This window comes from Cnephaeus nilssonii (genome assembly GCF_951640355.1).
Source record: "Cnephaeus nilssonii genome assembly, chromosome: 4".
Lineage (NCBI taxonomy): Eukaryota > Metazoa > Chordata > Mammalia > Chiroptera > Vespertilionidae > Cnephaeus > Cnephaeus nilssonii.
In genome coordinates, this window is record NC_137075.1 from 76048847 (window position 1) to 76063057 (window position 14211).

The following is a 14211-nucleotide window of genomic DNA, read 5'->3' on the forward strand; positions in this document are numbered from 1 at the left end:
CAAACCAGCTCTTTTAGGCCTTCTATTCTCAAAAATGGTATTGCATTCTCCTGATCAGCTAGTATTAGACAGAGGTGAGCAAGGGCGGGGCACGCAAGCTGCCTAGCGTACCTAGGAGGTGCTAACGCTCAGGTCAGCCTTGGTTGAAACACCGTATCTAATCAATCGCCAGCACCAGTCTCATCTCCCTCCATGTAATCTCATAGCCAGTCCTCTTTGCCTAGTGTGTGCCTGGCAGGATGGCCTGATATAAGGATCAGGAACAGGTGGGTACCTCCTTTCTATTCTCACTGTGGCTACTTTAGGAGAGGCCTACTCATTTGACGCCTGCTTGCTATTAGTTATGCTATAGTTGTTTCCTATAGTCTTCTAATCTCTAGTATCAGGCACCCTCCGTGTGTTTATGCGACTCTGAGATCTAAAGAACAAAGACCAGATCCCTGGTGTTTCTTTCTAGTGTGATCTGGACCCAGCCCGTCAGCCTTAACTGACACGACCATTCCCACCTCAAGCACCTTACAACCCAATTCAGCTTATTACACACTGCGCGTGCCGTGCACTACCATGTCTTAGCACCTTAGTTCATGTTCTTTCTTTATACTGGAACGAACCTTCTCTATCTGGAGAAAGCCCCAAAGCTCACCACCTCTGTTGCTCCTATTTCACGCTGCCTTTTATTTAGTTAGCATTTCCCCAGAGCCACCTCCCACCTCCCCCATTTTGGCTCTTGGCACAGTGTCCAGTTGCCCTGTGGTCTCCATAAGTGCTTATGAATCCTGTGTACAGGTCAAAGGCAGCTTTTGTAACTATTCCTTTTATCTCCCACTACTTTTATTCCTCCCACTGCTACAACTTGCATCCACTTCTACCTGGTCATCCTTGACTTTTGACTCTAAGAGTGAAATGAAATGTGCAACTGGACTTTTGAAAAAAAGTGAGCAATTGCTAGAAGACTTGTCTTGGTGATGGCAGGAATTGTAGTCTCTCTTATTCACAGTCCTAGTCTCAGTGCTTGACACACGTCGGGGCTCAATAAATAATTCCAAAAAGACTGAGTTCATAGCAATTATAACTGTTTCATACCAGTGTTGTGTTGTATATTATAAGAATTTTATGGGAGGATTTATATAACTTCCAATTAAAAAAAACTACTTAAAATATCTTTGCCAACCACACAATATAATATAGTGTCTTTTCCACTTTTGGTGATTTCTATTAATAGCCCAAAGTAGCCATATACCAGGTTGGGGTTGGACCATATGGTCCTGGAGACAGGAGAAAAATGAACACTTGGTCTCACCCTTCCCAACATATATGTCCTCCGGAGATTTCATCTCTTACAACTTTTGCATTTTCTAGTAAGAACACAAGAAGAGAGGGAGAAGTTTTTACATTTAGTAACATTTATTTATGCATTCAATACCAAGTACAGAAGTGCAAATATCCAGAGTCCATAATTAAGTCCATTAGGAACTACAGAGAAAGTAATACAAATTGTAATAAAGTTAACATGCTGGTACTCTTTAGTTACCATACATGTAAATCAGCCCGTCAGTCCCACACAACAAAAGTACCGCCTTTTGTTTTGGATTTATTCATTCATTTAATGATTTTAAGTTATACAAAACTGATTACCATAAGTACAGCCAACCGTTTTTATTTTTACGTCGTGTGTGTTGGAAAAACACTAAAACATCGGTCTACACTTCTATGTATTGTTATTAAAGATTAATCCGACCAGCAGCCCAAGGACATAAAAGCGATTTCCACTACTGCGCCAGTGCACTGGGCGGGAAAGGCCTAGCCACGGGAACAGGAGAAGCTACAGAAGCATTGCAGGGAGGAGGAGAACACCGAAGAAGGAAAGATAACTTGGGCTCTCACCATCATGCACGTTTTTTTAGCAACACGAAATTAAAAACCACATCTAACACACTTTTCTCTATACTTTAGTGCTTGACACAAGTGACTCAAATATCCTAAGAGTACAGGAACAGCCTAAAAACAGCTGTTTCAAAGTTTGTCTCTAAGATTATGGTACTGGGGGGGAGAAACAACCGACTTGCCGTAACACGTAAGAGGAGAGCTGTTACCACTCCAGACGTTGCTGTTGTGCCCAATCCCGGTGGGATATCAGTTTACTCAGCGTGCCTTTTAGCGCCTGGGATTTTAGCCTGGATCCTAAAAAGACAACATCAAAAGGTAATAAATCACAAGTGTTATTAATAAAAGTATTTTATGACATTATGTGTTGTTGCTTTAATTAGCTTAAGTGATCGAATAGCTTAATATTTCAAAAAATAATTTTTATGTATGAGTGTCCACAAACACATTCTTTTTCTTCTTTTTGAAGTGGTTTTTAAAAAAACATTTTACTTTCCAATTGCAGTTGCATTCAATATTATTTTGTATAGTTTCGGGTGTACAGTGTAGAGGTTGGACAACCATATACTTTATTTACAAAGTGTCCCCCTCGGTATTTCCAGTACCCACCTGGCACCATACACAGTTATTACAATGTTATCGACTATATTCCCTATGCTGTACTTTACATCCCTGTGACTGTTCCGTAATACCAATTTGTGCTTCTCAATCCCTTCACCTTTTTCACGCTGTCCCCCGAACGCCCCCTCCCCTCTGCAACCATCAGTCGTTCTCTCCGAATCTATGAGTCTGCATAACCACATTCCCTTGCAGCAATAAGAAGAATGTGTAAATCAGACAATGAGTGATCTAAGAAGGCCATGTTTCTTAAATTATAACGTTTTAGGTAAACAAAGATAGTGACTTATTTCAGGATTATAGCAGCTGTGATAGAGGTAGGTGACCATTTATCACCAGTCTGGGACATTTCTGAAAGAGAAAGACAGGGCTGTTACTAACTATTCCAGGACATTAGGCATAAACAGAGATGGTCCCAGGTAAAGGAACCCATGACTAATCTCAATGTGGTCAAAACTACCCAGGCTGGAATTAAGAAACCTGAATCCTAGTCCCTGCTGTGCTACCAGTCAGCTGTGTGACGTAAGGCCAGCTAATGAGCTTTCCTGGTCTTACAGCGTCCATTTTTGAAGTGTGGATATATCTCCAAAAAACCCCCAAAACAGTAATTTGAAAGAAAATATGCAGCACCCCTATGTTCACTGCAGCATTATTTACAATAGCCAAGATGTGGAAGCAACCCAAGTGCCCATCAATAAACAAGTGTGTAAAAAAGTGGTGGTACATACATACAATGGAATATTACTGGACCATAAAAAAGAATGCAATCTTCCAATTTTTGACATTATGGATGGACCTAGAAGGTATAATGGTAAGTGAAATAAGTCAGGGCAAAATAAATACCATGTGATTTCACTTATATGTGGAATCTAAAGAACAACATAAAAGAATAAACAAAATAGAAGTACTCATAGATACAGAGAACAGATTGATGGTTGCCAGAGGGGAGGAGTGTTAGGGGACTGCATAAAAAAGGTGAAGGGATTAAGACATACAGATTGGTAGTTACAAAATAGTCACAGGGATGTGAAGAACAGTATAGAGAATAGAGTAATTAATATTGTAATAACTATGTACTATGTACGGAGCCAGGTTGGTATTTGAAATATCAGGAGGATCACTTTGTAAAGTATATGATTGTCTAACCACTATGCTGTACACCTGAAACTGATATAAAATAATACTGAATATAGGCTGTAATTGAAAAATAAAAGTAAAAAATAAAATGTGTGATTTGGTTGAGTCAAAAAAATCTTCATTCACCATGATACCTGAAATAAACCATCAAAACACCTGAAAGTTTTGTTTAATTGAGAGTTTTAAAGTTTGTACTTATTTTCTGAAATAATACTATTGGAAAGAGCATGAATATGACTCAAGTAAGTGAATGAATGATCATAAATCAACCTATCATTTTATTATCCTTTTTTTTACCCCTACCTCATCCACTTATATGCCTGCTTAAGACAGTCTCTCCTCTTTACAAGTTGCACTGTGTAACTTACTTTGCCACAATAGCATTTATGTGAGTCCTCACAAGTCCCAGATATTGGTCAACCTGTGCCTACAACAAGGAAGAAAATCATGAGCACATCCAAAGTTCAGGAGGCCAAACGTAACATGAATGTTTGACTTCACACAGAACTTACCTGGTGCTTAACATACACTACAGGTAGAGTAAACATTGAAACCACAGCTGGGATGAAAAACAAATAAGAGTATTAAAATTCTGAGAGTCACCAGTATCTATAAGCTTATAGATACATATTTATGTAGTTTTGTAATATTATAGCATTTATAATAGCCAGCATTCTAGATAAAAGAGGACAGGGCAGTTCCCAAGGAAAACAAAGGGATGCTGAGCCCTTTACAGATAGTAAATCATTATCCCTAGAATGAGGGTAGATTGTGCCTTCCTAAGATGAAAATGGATTTCTGTCCATAACTGCCATTGTAATATACATTAGAGGAAGAAAAAAACCCTTCAGACTAAGGAATTCATTATTAATGTGTAATATATATGTCTTATACTCTTTACTGAACTATGGTCAGGGAAATGCGCAGCACTCAGGGGATCTGGTATTTGTTCAATTCAAGCTAACGGCTAACAGCTAACAGCCCGGGAAGCTCTATGCTCACGGAGCCTGTGAAGGAAGACGTAGCACGCTCATCTGTCCTTACCCATGAGCAGCAGGGTCAGGCCGTTGAAGAGAGCACCAACGTAAGTCAGGAGCCACATCAGGACTGCAAACTGAAAAATGAAATGATTATCACAGCTTCTAAAACCGTGACAGGAAAGGGTCTCATTTCATTGACTTTTTAGATTAGAATTGGAGGCAAAATATATCATGATTTCAACAGGAAATGTAGGAGCACTTAAAGCTTGTCCCAGGATTACTGCAAGAGGGTCCTGTTTACTTTTCTCAGAACCCTTTGGCCTGTTTCTGTGTGGATCCATGAGCCAAGAATGGATTTCACATTTTTAAATGCTCAAATAAAAATCAAAACAAGAAAAATGATATAAAATTCAATTTTCAGCATCCATAAATAAAGTCTTATTGACTAAGTGGGCAACCTAGGCCAATCTGTAAAATAAGGGGATTAGACTGGAATAGCTCCATGGCACGGTACAGCTAGAAGTTTTCTTACTCTAGAATGTAATTTCTACTTGCATTTTATTCTCCAGGATGTGGGTTTTGGTTTATTATATTATACCTTTAGGGGAAAAAAACAAAACTCAAGACTGTCTAGTGAGGAGCTAAAGCAATCGTACTTTTAGGGAATCCACCAGGTCCTGGACGAGGAAGAGTCTCCTCAGTTCTTTAAGCGTGTTGTTCACGTAAAACTGCAGGCAGTCCGTGTACTTCTGAATCTGCTCCTGAGAAAGGGTGATCTCGAGCTCCAAGTAGGCCCTGCCAACAAACCATCCCCACAGAGCACTCATCAGAGGGAACCACCAAACAGCTAAGTTTTCCTTCTTTCACTCTGAGTGTGACAGCTGGGTCGTCCTGGGGGAGGGGGAGAGGTGCCAGCCAGTGGGCACCACTCAGTGCTCGGGGGGAACGGGAGAATCATGGCGCCTCGTGGGGCACTGTAACCGCTTCTGTTTCCCAAAGACAGCATCATAATGTGAGCAACTGTCCAAAATCAGCTCATTTTCTGAATTCTCTAGATATCCCTGGCCCACCAGGTAACTGTGAAAGTCCTCATGTCTTCTTGGCTGAGTGGACATGAATTATCTTTTAAAATAGTTGAGATGCTTGCAAATTCTAGCTGCCAATTATTGTTTGTCATCTAAAACTGTTAAGATTGCATATTTAAATTCTGGCAAGTTCTTCCAAGATTTTTTTCTAGAGAGCTCGGAAAACTCAAGTGAGGTGGGCCGTATTAAAATGCTCACAATGCCTTTGTTTATTTTGTTCATTAGATTCCACATGTAAGTGAAATCATACACAAACAAATAAAATAGGAACAGACTCAGATATCCAAAATAGAATGACAACTGTCAGATGGGGGAGGGTTGAGGGTCTGGGTAAAAAAAGTGAAGGGATTAAGCAAAAAAAACAACACAAAACACCTCAGAGACACAGACAACAGTATGATGATTACAAGAGGGAAAGCGAGTGGGGAGAGGTAGAAAAGGGTAAAGGGGGATATATGGTGACGGAAGGAGACTTGACTTTGGATGGTGAACACACAATATAATAGATGATGTATTATAGAAGTATACACTTGAAACCTATGTAATTTTACTAGCCAATGTCACCCCAATAAATTCAATACAAAAAGATAATCATGTACATAAAGATAAATACACACACAAAAGAGAGAGAGAAAGAGAGAGGTATCTTTAGTAACGGCATTTTTCAATTGTTCAAATGGTTATAGTGAACTCTTGGGTAGATAAACCAAGCTCCTCAAATATATGCAAATCAGTGCATCCTCCTGTTTGGCCATGCTCCTCACAGAGGCCCACCCTCCCTCTCTCCACCCCCCTCTGCACTAAGACAGGTGGTGCTATCTACCCAGAGGATAGCCCCAGAGCACTTACAGTGCCTGCCTAACTCTGGGAATGGGGTGAAGAGGAAAGCAGCATTTGGTTTGAGTTTTAGGGAGTTTATATGGAAATATTATGGGTTTTCTTCCATTTGGGAAAAAATAATACTGGTTTGTATAGTATGTTTTGATTCAAAATGTACTCTGAGTCAGATATTTCTTTAACTGATAAAAACAAAGGAAAATCTTACATTTTAAAATGGTGTCCTAAAGGACAAAAAAGTAGTTGAGCAAATTGTGGTTAGACTCTTGCTCCTATACTGGGCATTGGGAGAAATAAACCAAATGAAAGGTAAGTTCCCCTTGTGACTTGACTGTCTAGGGGGCCAAGAAAGCAGGAGAAACCAGCTTCTCCTGAATGGCCGAGAGCAAAGGTGGGGGCGGGGCGAGACTCTAAATGTGTAGTCTCTGGTCCCATGACACTCCACTTCACTCTCCCCACCTTTGGGATGGGAACTTGTGTAGCCAAATGATAGCCCCAAAGACACGTTAACTCTGCATTAGAAGAAGGCCACATGCATCCCAAGAACAAGAATGCTCAGCCCATAACTGGGTTTGACACTGAGGCCAGGAGCCAAAGGCTGGGAAGGGACATCGGATGCACAGCCTTTTCCCTTTTGTCAACAGGCCCATAACACAGTCATCTTTCTCCCTTTAGGAGCCTGGTGCACTGAGGCCTTGATTCAGCTGACTGGGGGGTGAGCCAGGTAGGGCGGAGGCATCCCGGTGAATTACTGGGGCTGGCTGAGAAACCAATCTGGCAGCACCTACGTGTGCCATCCGTGCGGCAGAACTGTCCCTGCTTACAGGAGGTGAGGACACCTGCTGCGGAGCCTGCGCTCTGGGGCCAGCACCAGGCGAGGGGTGACTGACAGTCAGGGCTAAAGGTGCCCGAGCTCACCATCTAGAATCAGGAGATAAACTGGGGTGCGGGTGGGTGGCATGTAGCCAGCAGTGCTAATACCTCCCTTCACTACATTTCCTATATTCTCCAAGTATATTGCCTTTAAAAAATAATGTGTTCTTCAATATTCATTCCAGTCAGATCTCCCTGGTATAAAAATGCAGATGAGGGAACATTATAAGACTGTTCATGACCCTTGCACCCCTCAGGAGATCGGCCCTTTGGTATTAAATTTCTAGAGAGAGCCTAGAAATGAAAGTGCAAACACCTGGTCCTGGCTCTGTGCTCTGGACTGGCCCTGTGGCCTTGGGTGAGTCACTGTACTGCTTAGAAACTCATTTTTCCTACTTGTATGTAAGGACTATAATGCCCTGCCTTCTTCACAGAGTTGGGAGGATTAATTGTTGAAACACTTTTAAAATGGTACAACATTGTGTGTGTGTGTGTGTGTGTGTGTGTGTGTGTGTGTGTGTAGATATCTATATATCTTATCTATCTATCTATCTATCGATATATATATACACACACACACACACACACACATATATATATATATATATATATATATGTGTGTGTGTGTGTGTGTGTCAAGAATTATGATTACTATTAGGAATAATTAAATATGAAATACTGTTAAATATAAATTTGTTTTAAATTTATATTATATAAGTAAATTTATGTTAAATTTAAATATTAAGTATTTAAACCCTGGCCAGTATGGCTCAGTTGGTTGGAACGTGGTCCCATGTACCCAAGGGTTGCAGGTTTGATTCCAGTCAGGGCATATAACCCAAGTTGCCGGTTCAGAGCCCATGTGTCCATATTTCTCTGTCTCTCCCCCTCCCTTTCTCTCTCTCTGAAATCAATGGAAACATATCCTCAGGTGAGGATTAAAAATAAATAAATATTACATATTTAATTGGTAATAATTAAAATATTAAAAATCAGTAAAACAATCAGTGTTAGAAGAGAGACAGTTGAGTTTGTTTTAGAAATTCACCAGAAACATTAGATATTAGAAGAGAGGGTGTTAAAGTAACCCTTAAGAGGCCTGTTAGGTCTCAGAGAAACATGACCCAAAGTGTCGGGGAGTGAAACAGCGACAGGGGGAAAGAGCCCGTGAGAGGCTGGCCAGGGCTGGCCTGGCTGGGCACTCACTTGAAAGGGTGGCCCTCGTCGGTTTTCTGCACGGCTTGTAAAACAGACTTGTAGATGCGGAAACTGATGGTGGCCGAGAGCACGGCGAGGGCCAGGTAGGCCACGACACTCACAACGCTGAACTGGGTCAGGGAGAAGAGCAGCAGCAGGAAGCTCCCGAACACTATCCCCGTCTGCTTGATGTCCCGCCAGTACAGCAGGTCAATAGCTGTGGGAGGAGACACAAAGCACACCGCACTTAACACGGGCAGGGCCCCGGGAGGCCGCTGCGGCTGGCTGGCAGAGCCGTGGCTGCAGGTTCTCACCGGCCTTCGGATCCCTAAACCCAAGCGAGGGGACATAGGGCTTTGCCCAGGGCACTTACTGTCATTCCATTTTGCTTTGGAAGAATCTTTTCCACCCCTGATGATGGTTCATAAATTCACAGATACGAAAAGGCTGTTGACTCTCCAGCAACTCTATCTCTATGAACATATCTCATTGGGCTATGCCAGTGGTCGGCAAACTGCGGCTCGCGAGCCACATGCAGCTCTTTGGCCCCTTGAGTGTGGCTCTTCCACAAAGTACCACGGCCTGGGCGAGTCTATTTTGAAGAAGTGGCGTTAGAAGAGTTTAAGTTTAAAAAATTTGGCTCTCAAAAGAAATTTCAATCGTTGTACTGTTGATATTTGGCTCTGTTGACTAATGAGTTTGCCGACCACTGGCGCTATGCCATTTGCATAGTGGTCCAAATTATATGACTTTGAAGCAAAACTGAAAATACATATGACTTTGTGAAGAACCTGTTCCCTTGCCCAGCCAGTGTGGCTCAGTAGTTTAGCATCGATCTATGAACCAGGAAGTCATGGTTTGATTCCCCATCAGGGCACATGCCAAGATTGCGGTCTTGATCCCCAGTAGGGGGCACGCAGGAGGCAGCCAACCAATGATTCTCTCTCATCAATGATGCTTCTATCTCTCTCTCCCTCTCCCTTCCTCTCTGAAATCAATAATATATATATATATATATGTTTTTTTTAAAAAGAACCCACTCCCTTGTTTTTGGGTGGCATCGGTTGTGTGTTTCTCGAGGCCCTGCTGACAATTTTACGTCTCAGTGGTGGCCTGTAGGAGTGCACCGCAGTCACACAAGTGTTTCTGTGCTGAGAAGGAGCAACAGCAGCGAAAAGAGAGGTCCTGGAGAAGCAGTGCCTTCTGGGGAGTGGCAGCAGGCCCAGGAGATCCCAGCCAATGCCCGGCCTGCTCCAACACTGAGGGGTAGGGGGAGCGGCTGTACAGGATCTGTGACTTAAAAATCTGAAATACAAACTTTAAAATCTACATCACATCTATCATTCAGTTATTTCCCTCTTTCAATCATTTTAGAAAAAAATTTAAATTCAAAACACTTTCAAGATAGTACCTCATTTTGAGAAGGCTAACCCCTATTTTGTAAATCTACTGTTTGAAATTCTCTGCTATTTAGATAGTCCCTTATTCTGTAAAGTCAACTCTGCTATTTTTAGACAGCCCCTTATTTTGCAAAAATAACTTTGCTTTCTAGCCTGCTAGAATAATAAGGAAGATAAACTTAGCTGTCTGACCTTGTAGGCCAGAGACTAGATACGCCCATACTCTCATGCCTTGCCAGGTGTATTTTTTTAATTGGATAGAACTGTGTTGTTTTCAAGGCCACAAGCTTCCAGTGAGATAATCACTAAGCACACATAGGGCTGGTTCTTTAATAAAAACCAAATTCCTGCTTGTTGCTCTGCTCAGAATTTGAATTCGTTTTTCTCTGGGCCCACCAGTGTATATTAAAGTGTAACTCCAAACGCTCTAAGCGTTGCTTGTTTGTTTTTTTTCCAGTCTTCTGCAAGAATTTAAACCTTACAATAAACTCTATTAGATAGGTATACAGTGGTCACCCCTTACCCATAGTTTTGATTTCTGGGGTCAACTGTGGTCCAGAAATATTAAATGGAAATTTTCAGAAATAAACAACTCATAAAAATTTAAATGTATGCCATTCTGAGTTGCGTGATAAAATCTCAAGCCCTATTGCTCTGTCCCACCCAGTACGTGAATGAACCCTTTGTCCAGCGTATCCACACTGTTCATGCTCCAAACCTGTTAGTCATTTAGTAGTTTCTACATTATCAGATGGACTGTGGGGGTATCACAGTGTTTGTATTCAATTAACTCTGTTGTACTTAATAATGACCCCAAAGCCATTCACATAGCTTTTATTACAGTATATTGTTATAACTGTCCTATTTTATTATGTTACTAGAGGCCCAGTGCATGAAAATTCATGCACTGGAGTGGGGGGGTCCCTCAGCCCGGCCTGCCCCCTCTCACAGTCCAGGAGCCCTCAGGGGTGGGAGGTGACCTGGCAATCAGGGGAAGGCAACACCCTACCACACCTCTGCTGCTGCCACTGCCGGCAGTGTAAGCCTCGGCCCTGGTTACCTGAGCCTCGGGTGGCCCTGGGCGGATGGGCAGCTGCCATCCAAGGCTTGCCTGTGCCTCGGGCTGACCCTGGGCGGCTGGGGGCTGAGGGGACTCCGGAGGCAGGCGTGCGGAGTGGCTGGACCCACCTGGGGGCTGGCCCGGCTGTGCTGCACACCTGTCACCCTGGCGGAGCTGAGGGGACTAGGTGCCGCCATCTTTTGGCTGTGGGTGCAGCCATCTTTGAGGGCGTGGCAGTCAATTAGCATATTCCCTCCTTATTGGCTGTGGCCACCACCATCTTTGTGAGGGCATGATGGTCAATTAGGATATTCCCTCTTTATTAGATTGTTGTTAATCTCTTACTGTTCCTAATTTATAAATTAAACTTTATCATAGGATTGTATATTTAGGAAAAACATAGTACACAGAGTTCAGTACTATCCAAGGTTTCAGGCACCCACGGGAATCTTGGGATGTATTCCCCACAGATAAGGGGGGACTGCTATATAACAGGTGAGGAAGTTAAAAGTTGAGAAACTTGTCTACTGACTAGTTACGAGGAAAAGCAAGATCAAAACTAAGTTTGAATCTTTTTCCAAAACAAAACAGTTGTATCTCTCACAATATTTGGTTATATATTAAATGTCCCCAAAAGTCTGCAAAATTAATTTGGGCAACCTGATTATGTTTAAATCTGTTTCTAGAGTTAGGTATTTAAAATGACTTTTTTTTTTAAAGTGAAAGTGACTCATCAGCAGTAAATAGTCATTGGTTATCTATTTAGCTAGTAATTGCAGGAATGCAAATATCATAAAATTTTGTTCCTGCTTTTAAGAATCTAGCCTGGCCGGTGTAGCTCAGTGGTTGACCATCAACCAGGAGGTTACAGTTTAATTCCCAGTCAGGGCACATGCACAGGTTGCAGGCTCAGTCCCCAGCAGGGGGCATGCAGGAGGCAGCCAATCAATGATTCTTTCTCATCATTGATGTTTCTATCTTTCCCTCTCTCTTCCTCTCTTCCTCTCTGAAACCAATAAAAATATATTTTTAAAAAAAGAATCTAGCTTGGAAGACTGGACATTCACTTAAAAATGCCTCAGTGCCAGTGTATCTTGTGTTGTTGGTAAAAGGGGATTTCAAGGAAGGGATAGTACTGGATTGATGACAGTGGACGTGGGATGGTTTGTGAATGTGGGAGCAATTTGTTAAGAAGATGGGGTGGATAAACGGAAATATTATGAGAGATTCATTGACAAGAACAGTGACTAATTAGCTGTGGGAGAAAGGAGGAAGAGCTAATTAAGGGTGAAAGCAACATTTCCAAGCTGGGTGACTGAGTGATTAATATCACTGACAAAAGTAGGAAATCCAAGGGTGAGCTGGTTTGAGGAAAAGCTGACACTTGGTTTTAAACCTCTGGGTTCCGACGTGATGACATCAAAGCAGGGTATTTTGGCATAGCCGGGGGCAGAGATGGAATAGGGATCAGGGATGAGGTGAGATGGACAATTACACGCAATATGTATTAATTTTTTTAAAGCTTGGAAATTAAGTGATTTTTTTCTAGGATTTGTTAGAGTAGCTGTGAGTTAAATGCCAGTAATATCATATTCCAATGCTATTCAGATGAATATATACAGTAGGCACTTGGACTGAAATTTAGTAAAAAGGACTGAATACTTACATTTGGCTGTGTTCTGAGTGCAAATGACGATTGAAGTCATGAGAGTAGAGAAAACCTCCAAGAGAGGCGAGACTAAGGGAGGCAATTGTGGTTGAGTAGGTGCTGGGAAATTCAAAGTAATAAAGAAGATGGTAAATAGAATGGTAGTTTGAGGAGTCGTAGCAACAAGTTAACCTTGAGGTTGAGTGAAACCTGGAAATGTTAGTGGAGAGGGCGGGCTGTGGCCACAGACATGTGTTGAGGTGGAAAGGGACTAACACAAAGTGGCTGGAGGTAGATTTATTTAACAATGAGTCCTGGGCTCTTCCTGAGACTGAGGCGAATGGGGTCGGACTCGAAGAGACTAGGAACACTCAAGACCTGTGTTATTCCATACACTTGCGGGGAGCCACAGGTGGCTACTGAGCACGTGAAATGTGGCTAGTCCTTCTGGAAAAACTGCCTATCAAATTTCAGGCTTAGTCCAAAGGAGGATGTAAAGTATCTCATTAATGCTGTTTATATTGATTTTTTTGTTGTTGTTGAAAGGCTAATCCTCTGGATATGTTGGATTAGATAAAATATATTATCAAAATTAACTTTATCTGTTTCTTTTTTTAATATGATAACTAGAAGATTTTAAATTACTTATGTGTCTTGTTATCTGAACAGCACTGATCTAGAAATGATTTTTTAAAAAAATGGATGAAAGGAGTGCCAGAAAGTAGAGGGTCTGGTTCAAGTGGCTCTCCAGAGGGCCCAGTCAGCCGGGCTGGAGGCTGGGTGTTCTGAGCAGCAGGCGGTGGGGCTGAGCCACGGCCGTGAACTGGCACGAGGAGCATGGTTGGAGGAGGTGAAGATCCAAGAGGACGGAATTGGAATGAACACCCTGGGCCCGGGCTGGGAATGGGAGGCAGTGAAGACCGTTGGGCTGACGGGCTGGGAGAATGGCAATGGCTGTGTGTGGTCAGAGTGCTGGCAAATGGCCCGACGCTCTGATGATTCAGCGGGAAGGGTAGGAAGTGATGGGGTGTGATCAGAGAAGAGAATTTCTGTGTTGCCAATCTGCTGTGCAAATGCCAAGTTTTCACATTTTAATTTTGCTTATGGTGATGTAAGCTCGTGTAGGAAGCTTTTTCGTACCCAATCCAGAAAAAAATGGATATTTGAATCAAGTTTCCTTAGAACCCACGTTAAAAAACTACCAAGAACTCTGCAACTGCAATAAATTACCCAAAGTCGTCTTTGGGTACAACAAAGTATAGGTGGCTTTTCTCTTCTTTCAATATCTCCTAATGTAGAAAGGCCAGATGAGAGGCTGTACACCAGAGTACACATTCACTAGGCGTAGTCACCAAGACAGGTAAATTACTGTACTGTTTTTCCAATTGTGAGAATTACAAGTGTCTTTGCCAAAAGCCATAAGGCTTTGAAATGAGAGATCAGTGTGTCCTATCAACCTGATAAATGGACTGGGTTCGGTGATCTCATCTCA

At 42.2% G+C, this 14211-nt stretch overlaps 1 protein-coding gene across 1 annotated transcript in view; it reads right to left on the reverse strand.

Moving 5' to 3' along the window:
• Positions 1-1455: 1455 nt before the first annotated feature.
• RTN1 (reticulon 1) overlaps positions 1456-14211 on the reverse strand; it is a 186199-nt gene continuing 173443 nt past the window's right edge. Inside the window, exons 4-9 of the mRNA XM_079769489.1 lie at positions 8621-8828; positions 5276-5414; positions 4684-4753; positions 4152-4198; positions 4008-4066; positions 1456-2181 (exon numbers count right to left, since the gene is read on the reverse strand). Coding sequence (XP_079625615.1) covers positions 2139-2181; positions 4008-4066; positions 4152-4198; positions 4684-4753; positions 5276-5414; positions 8621-8828 — 566 coding nt within the window. The 3' untranslated portion in view covers positions 1456-2138. The remainder of the gene's footprint in view (positions 2182-4007; positions 4067-4151; positions 4199-4683; positions 4754-5275; positions 5415-8620; positions 8829-14211) is intronic.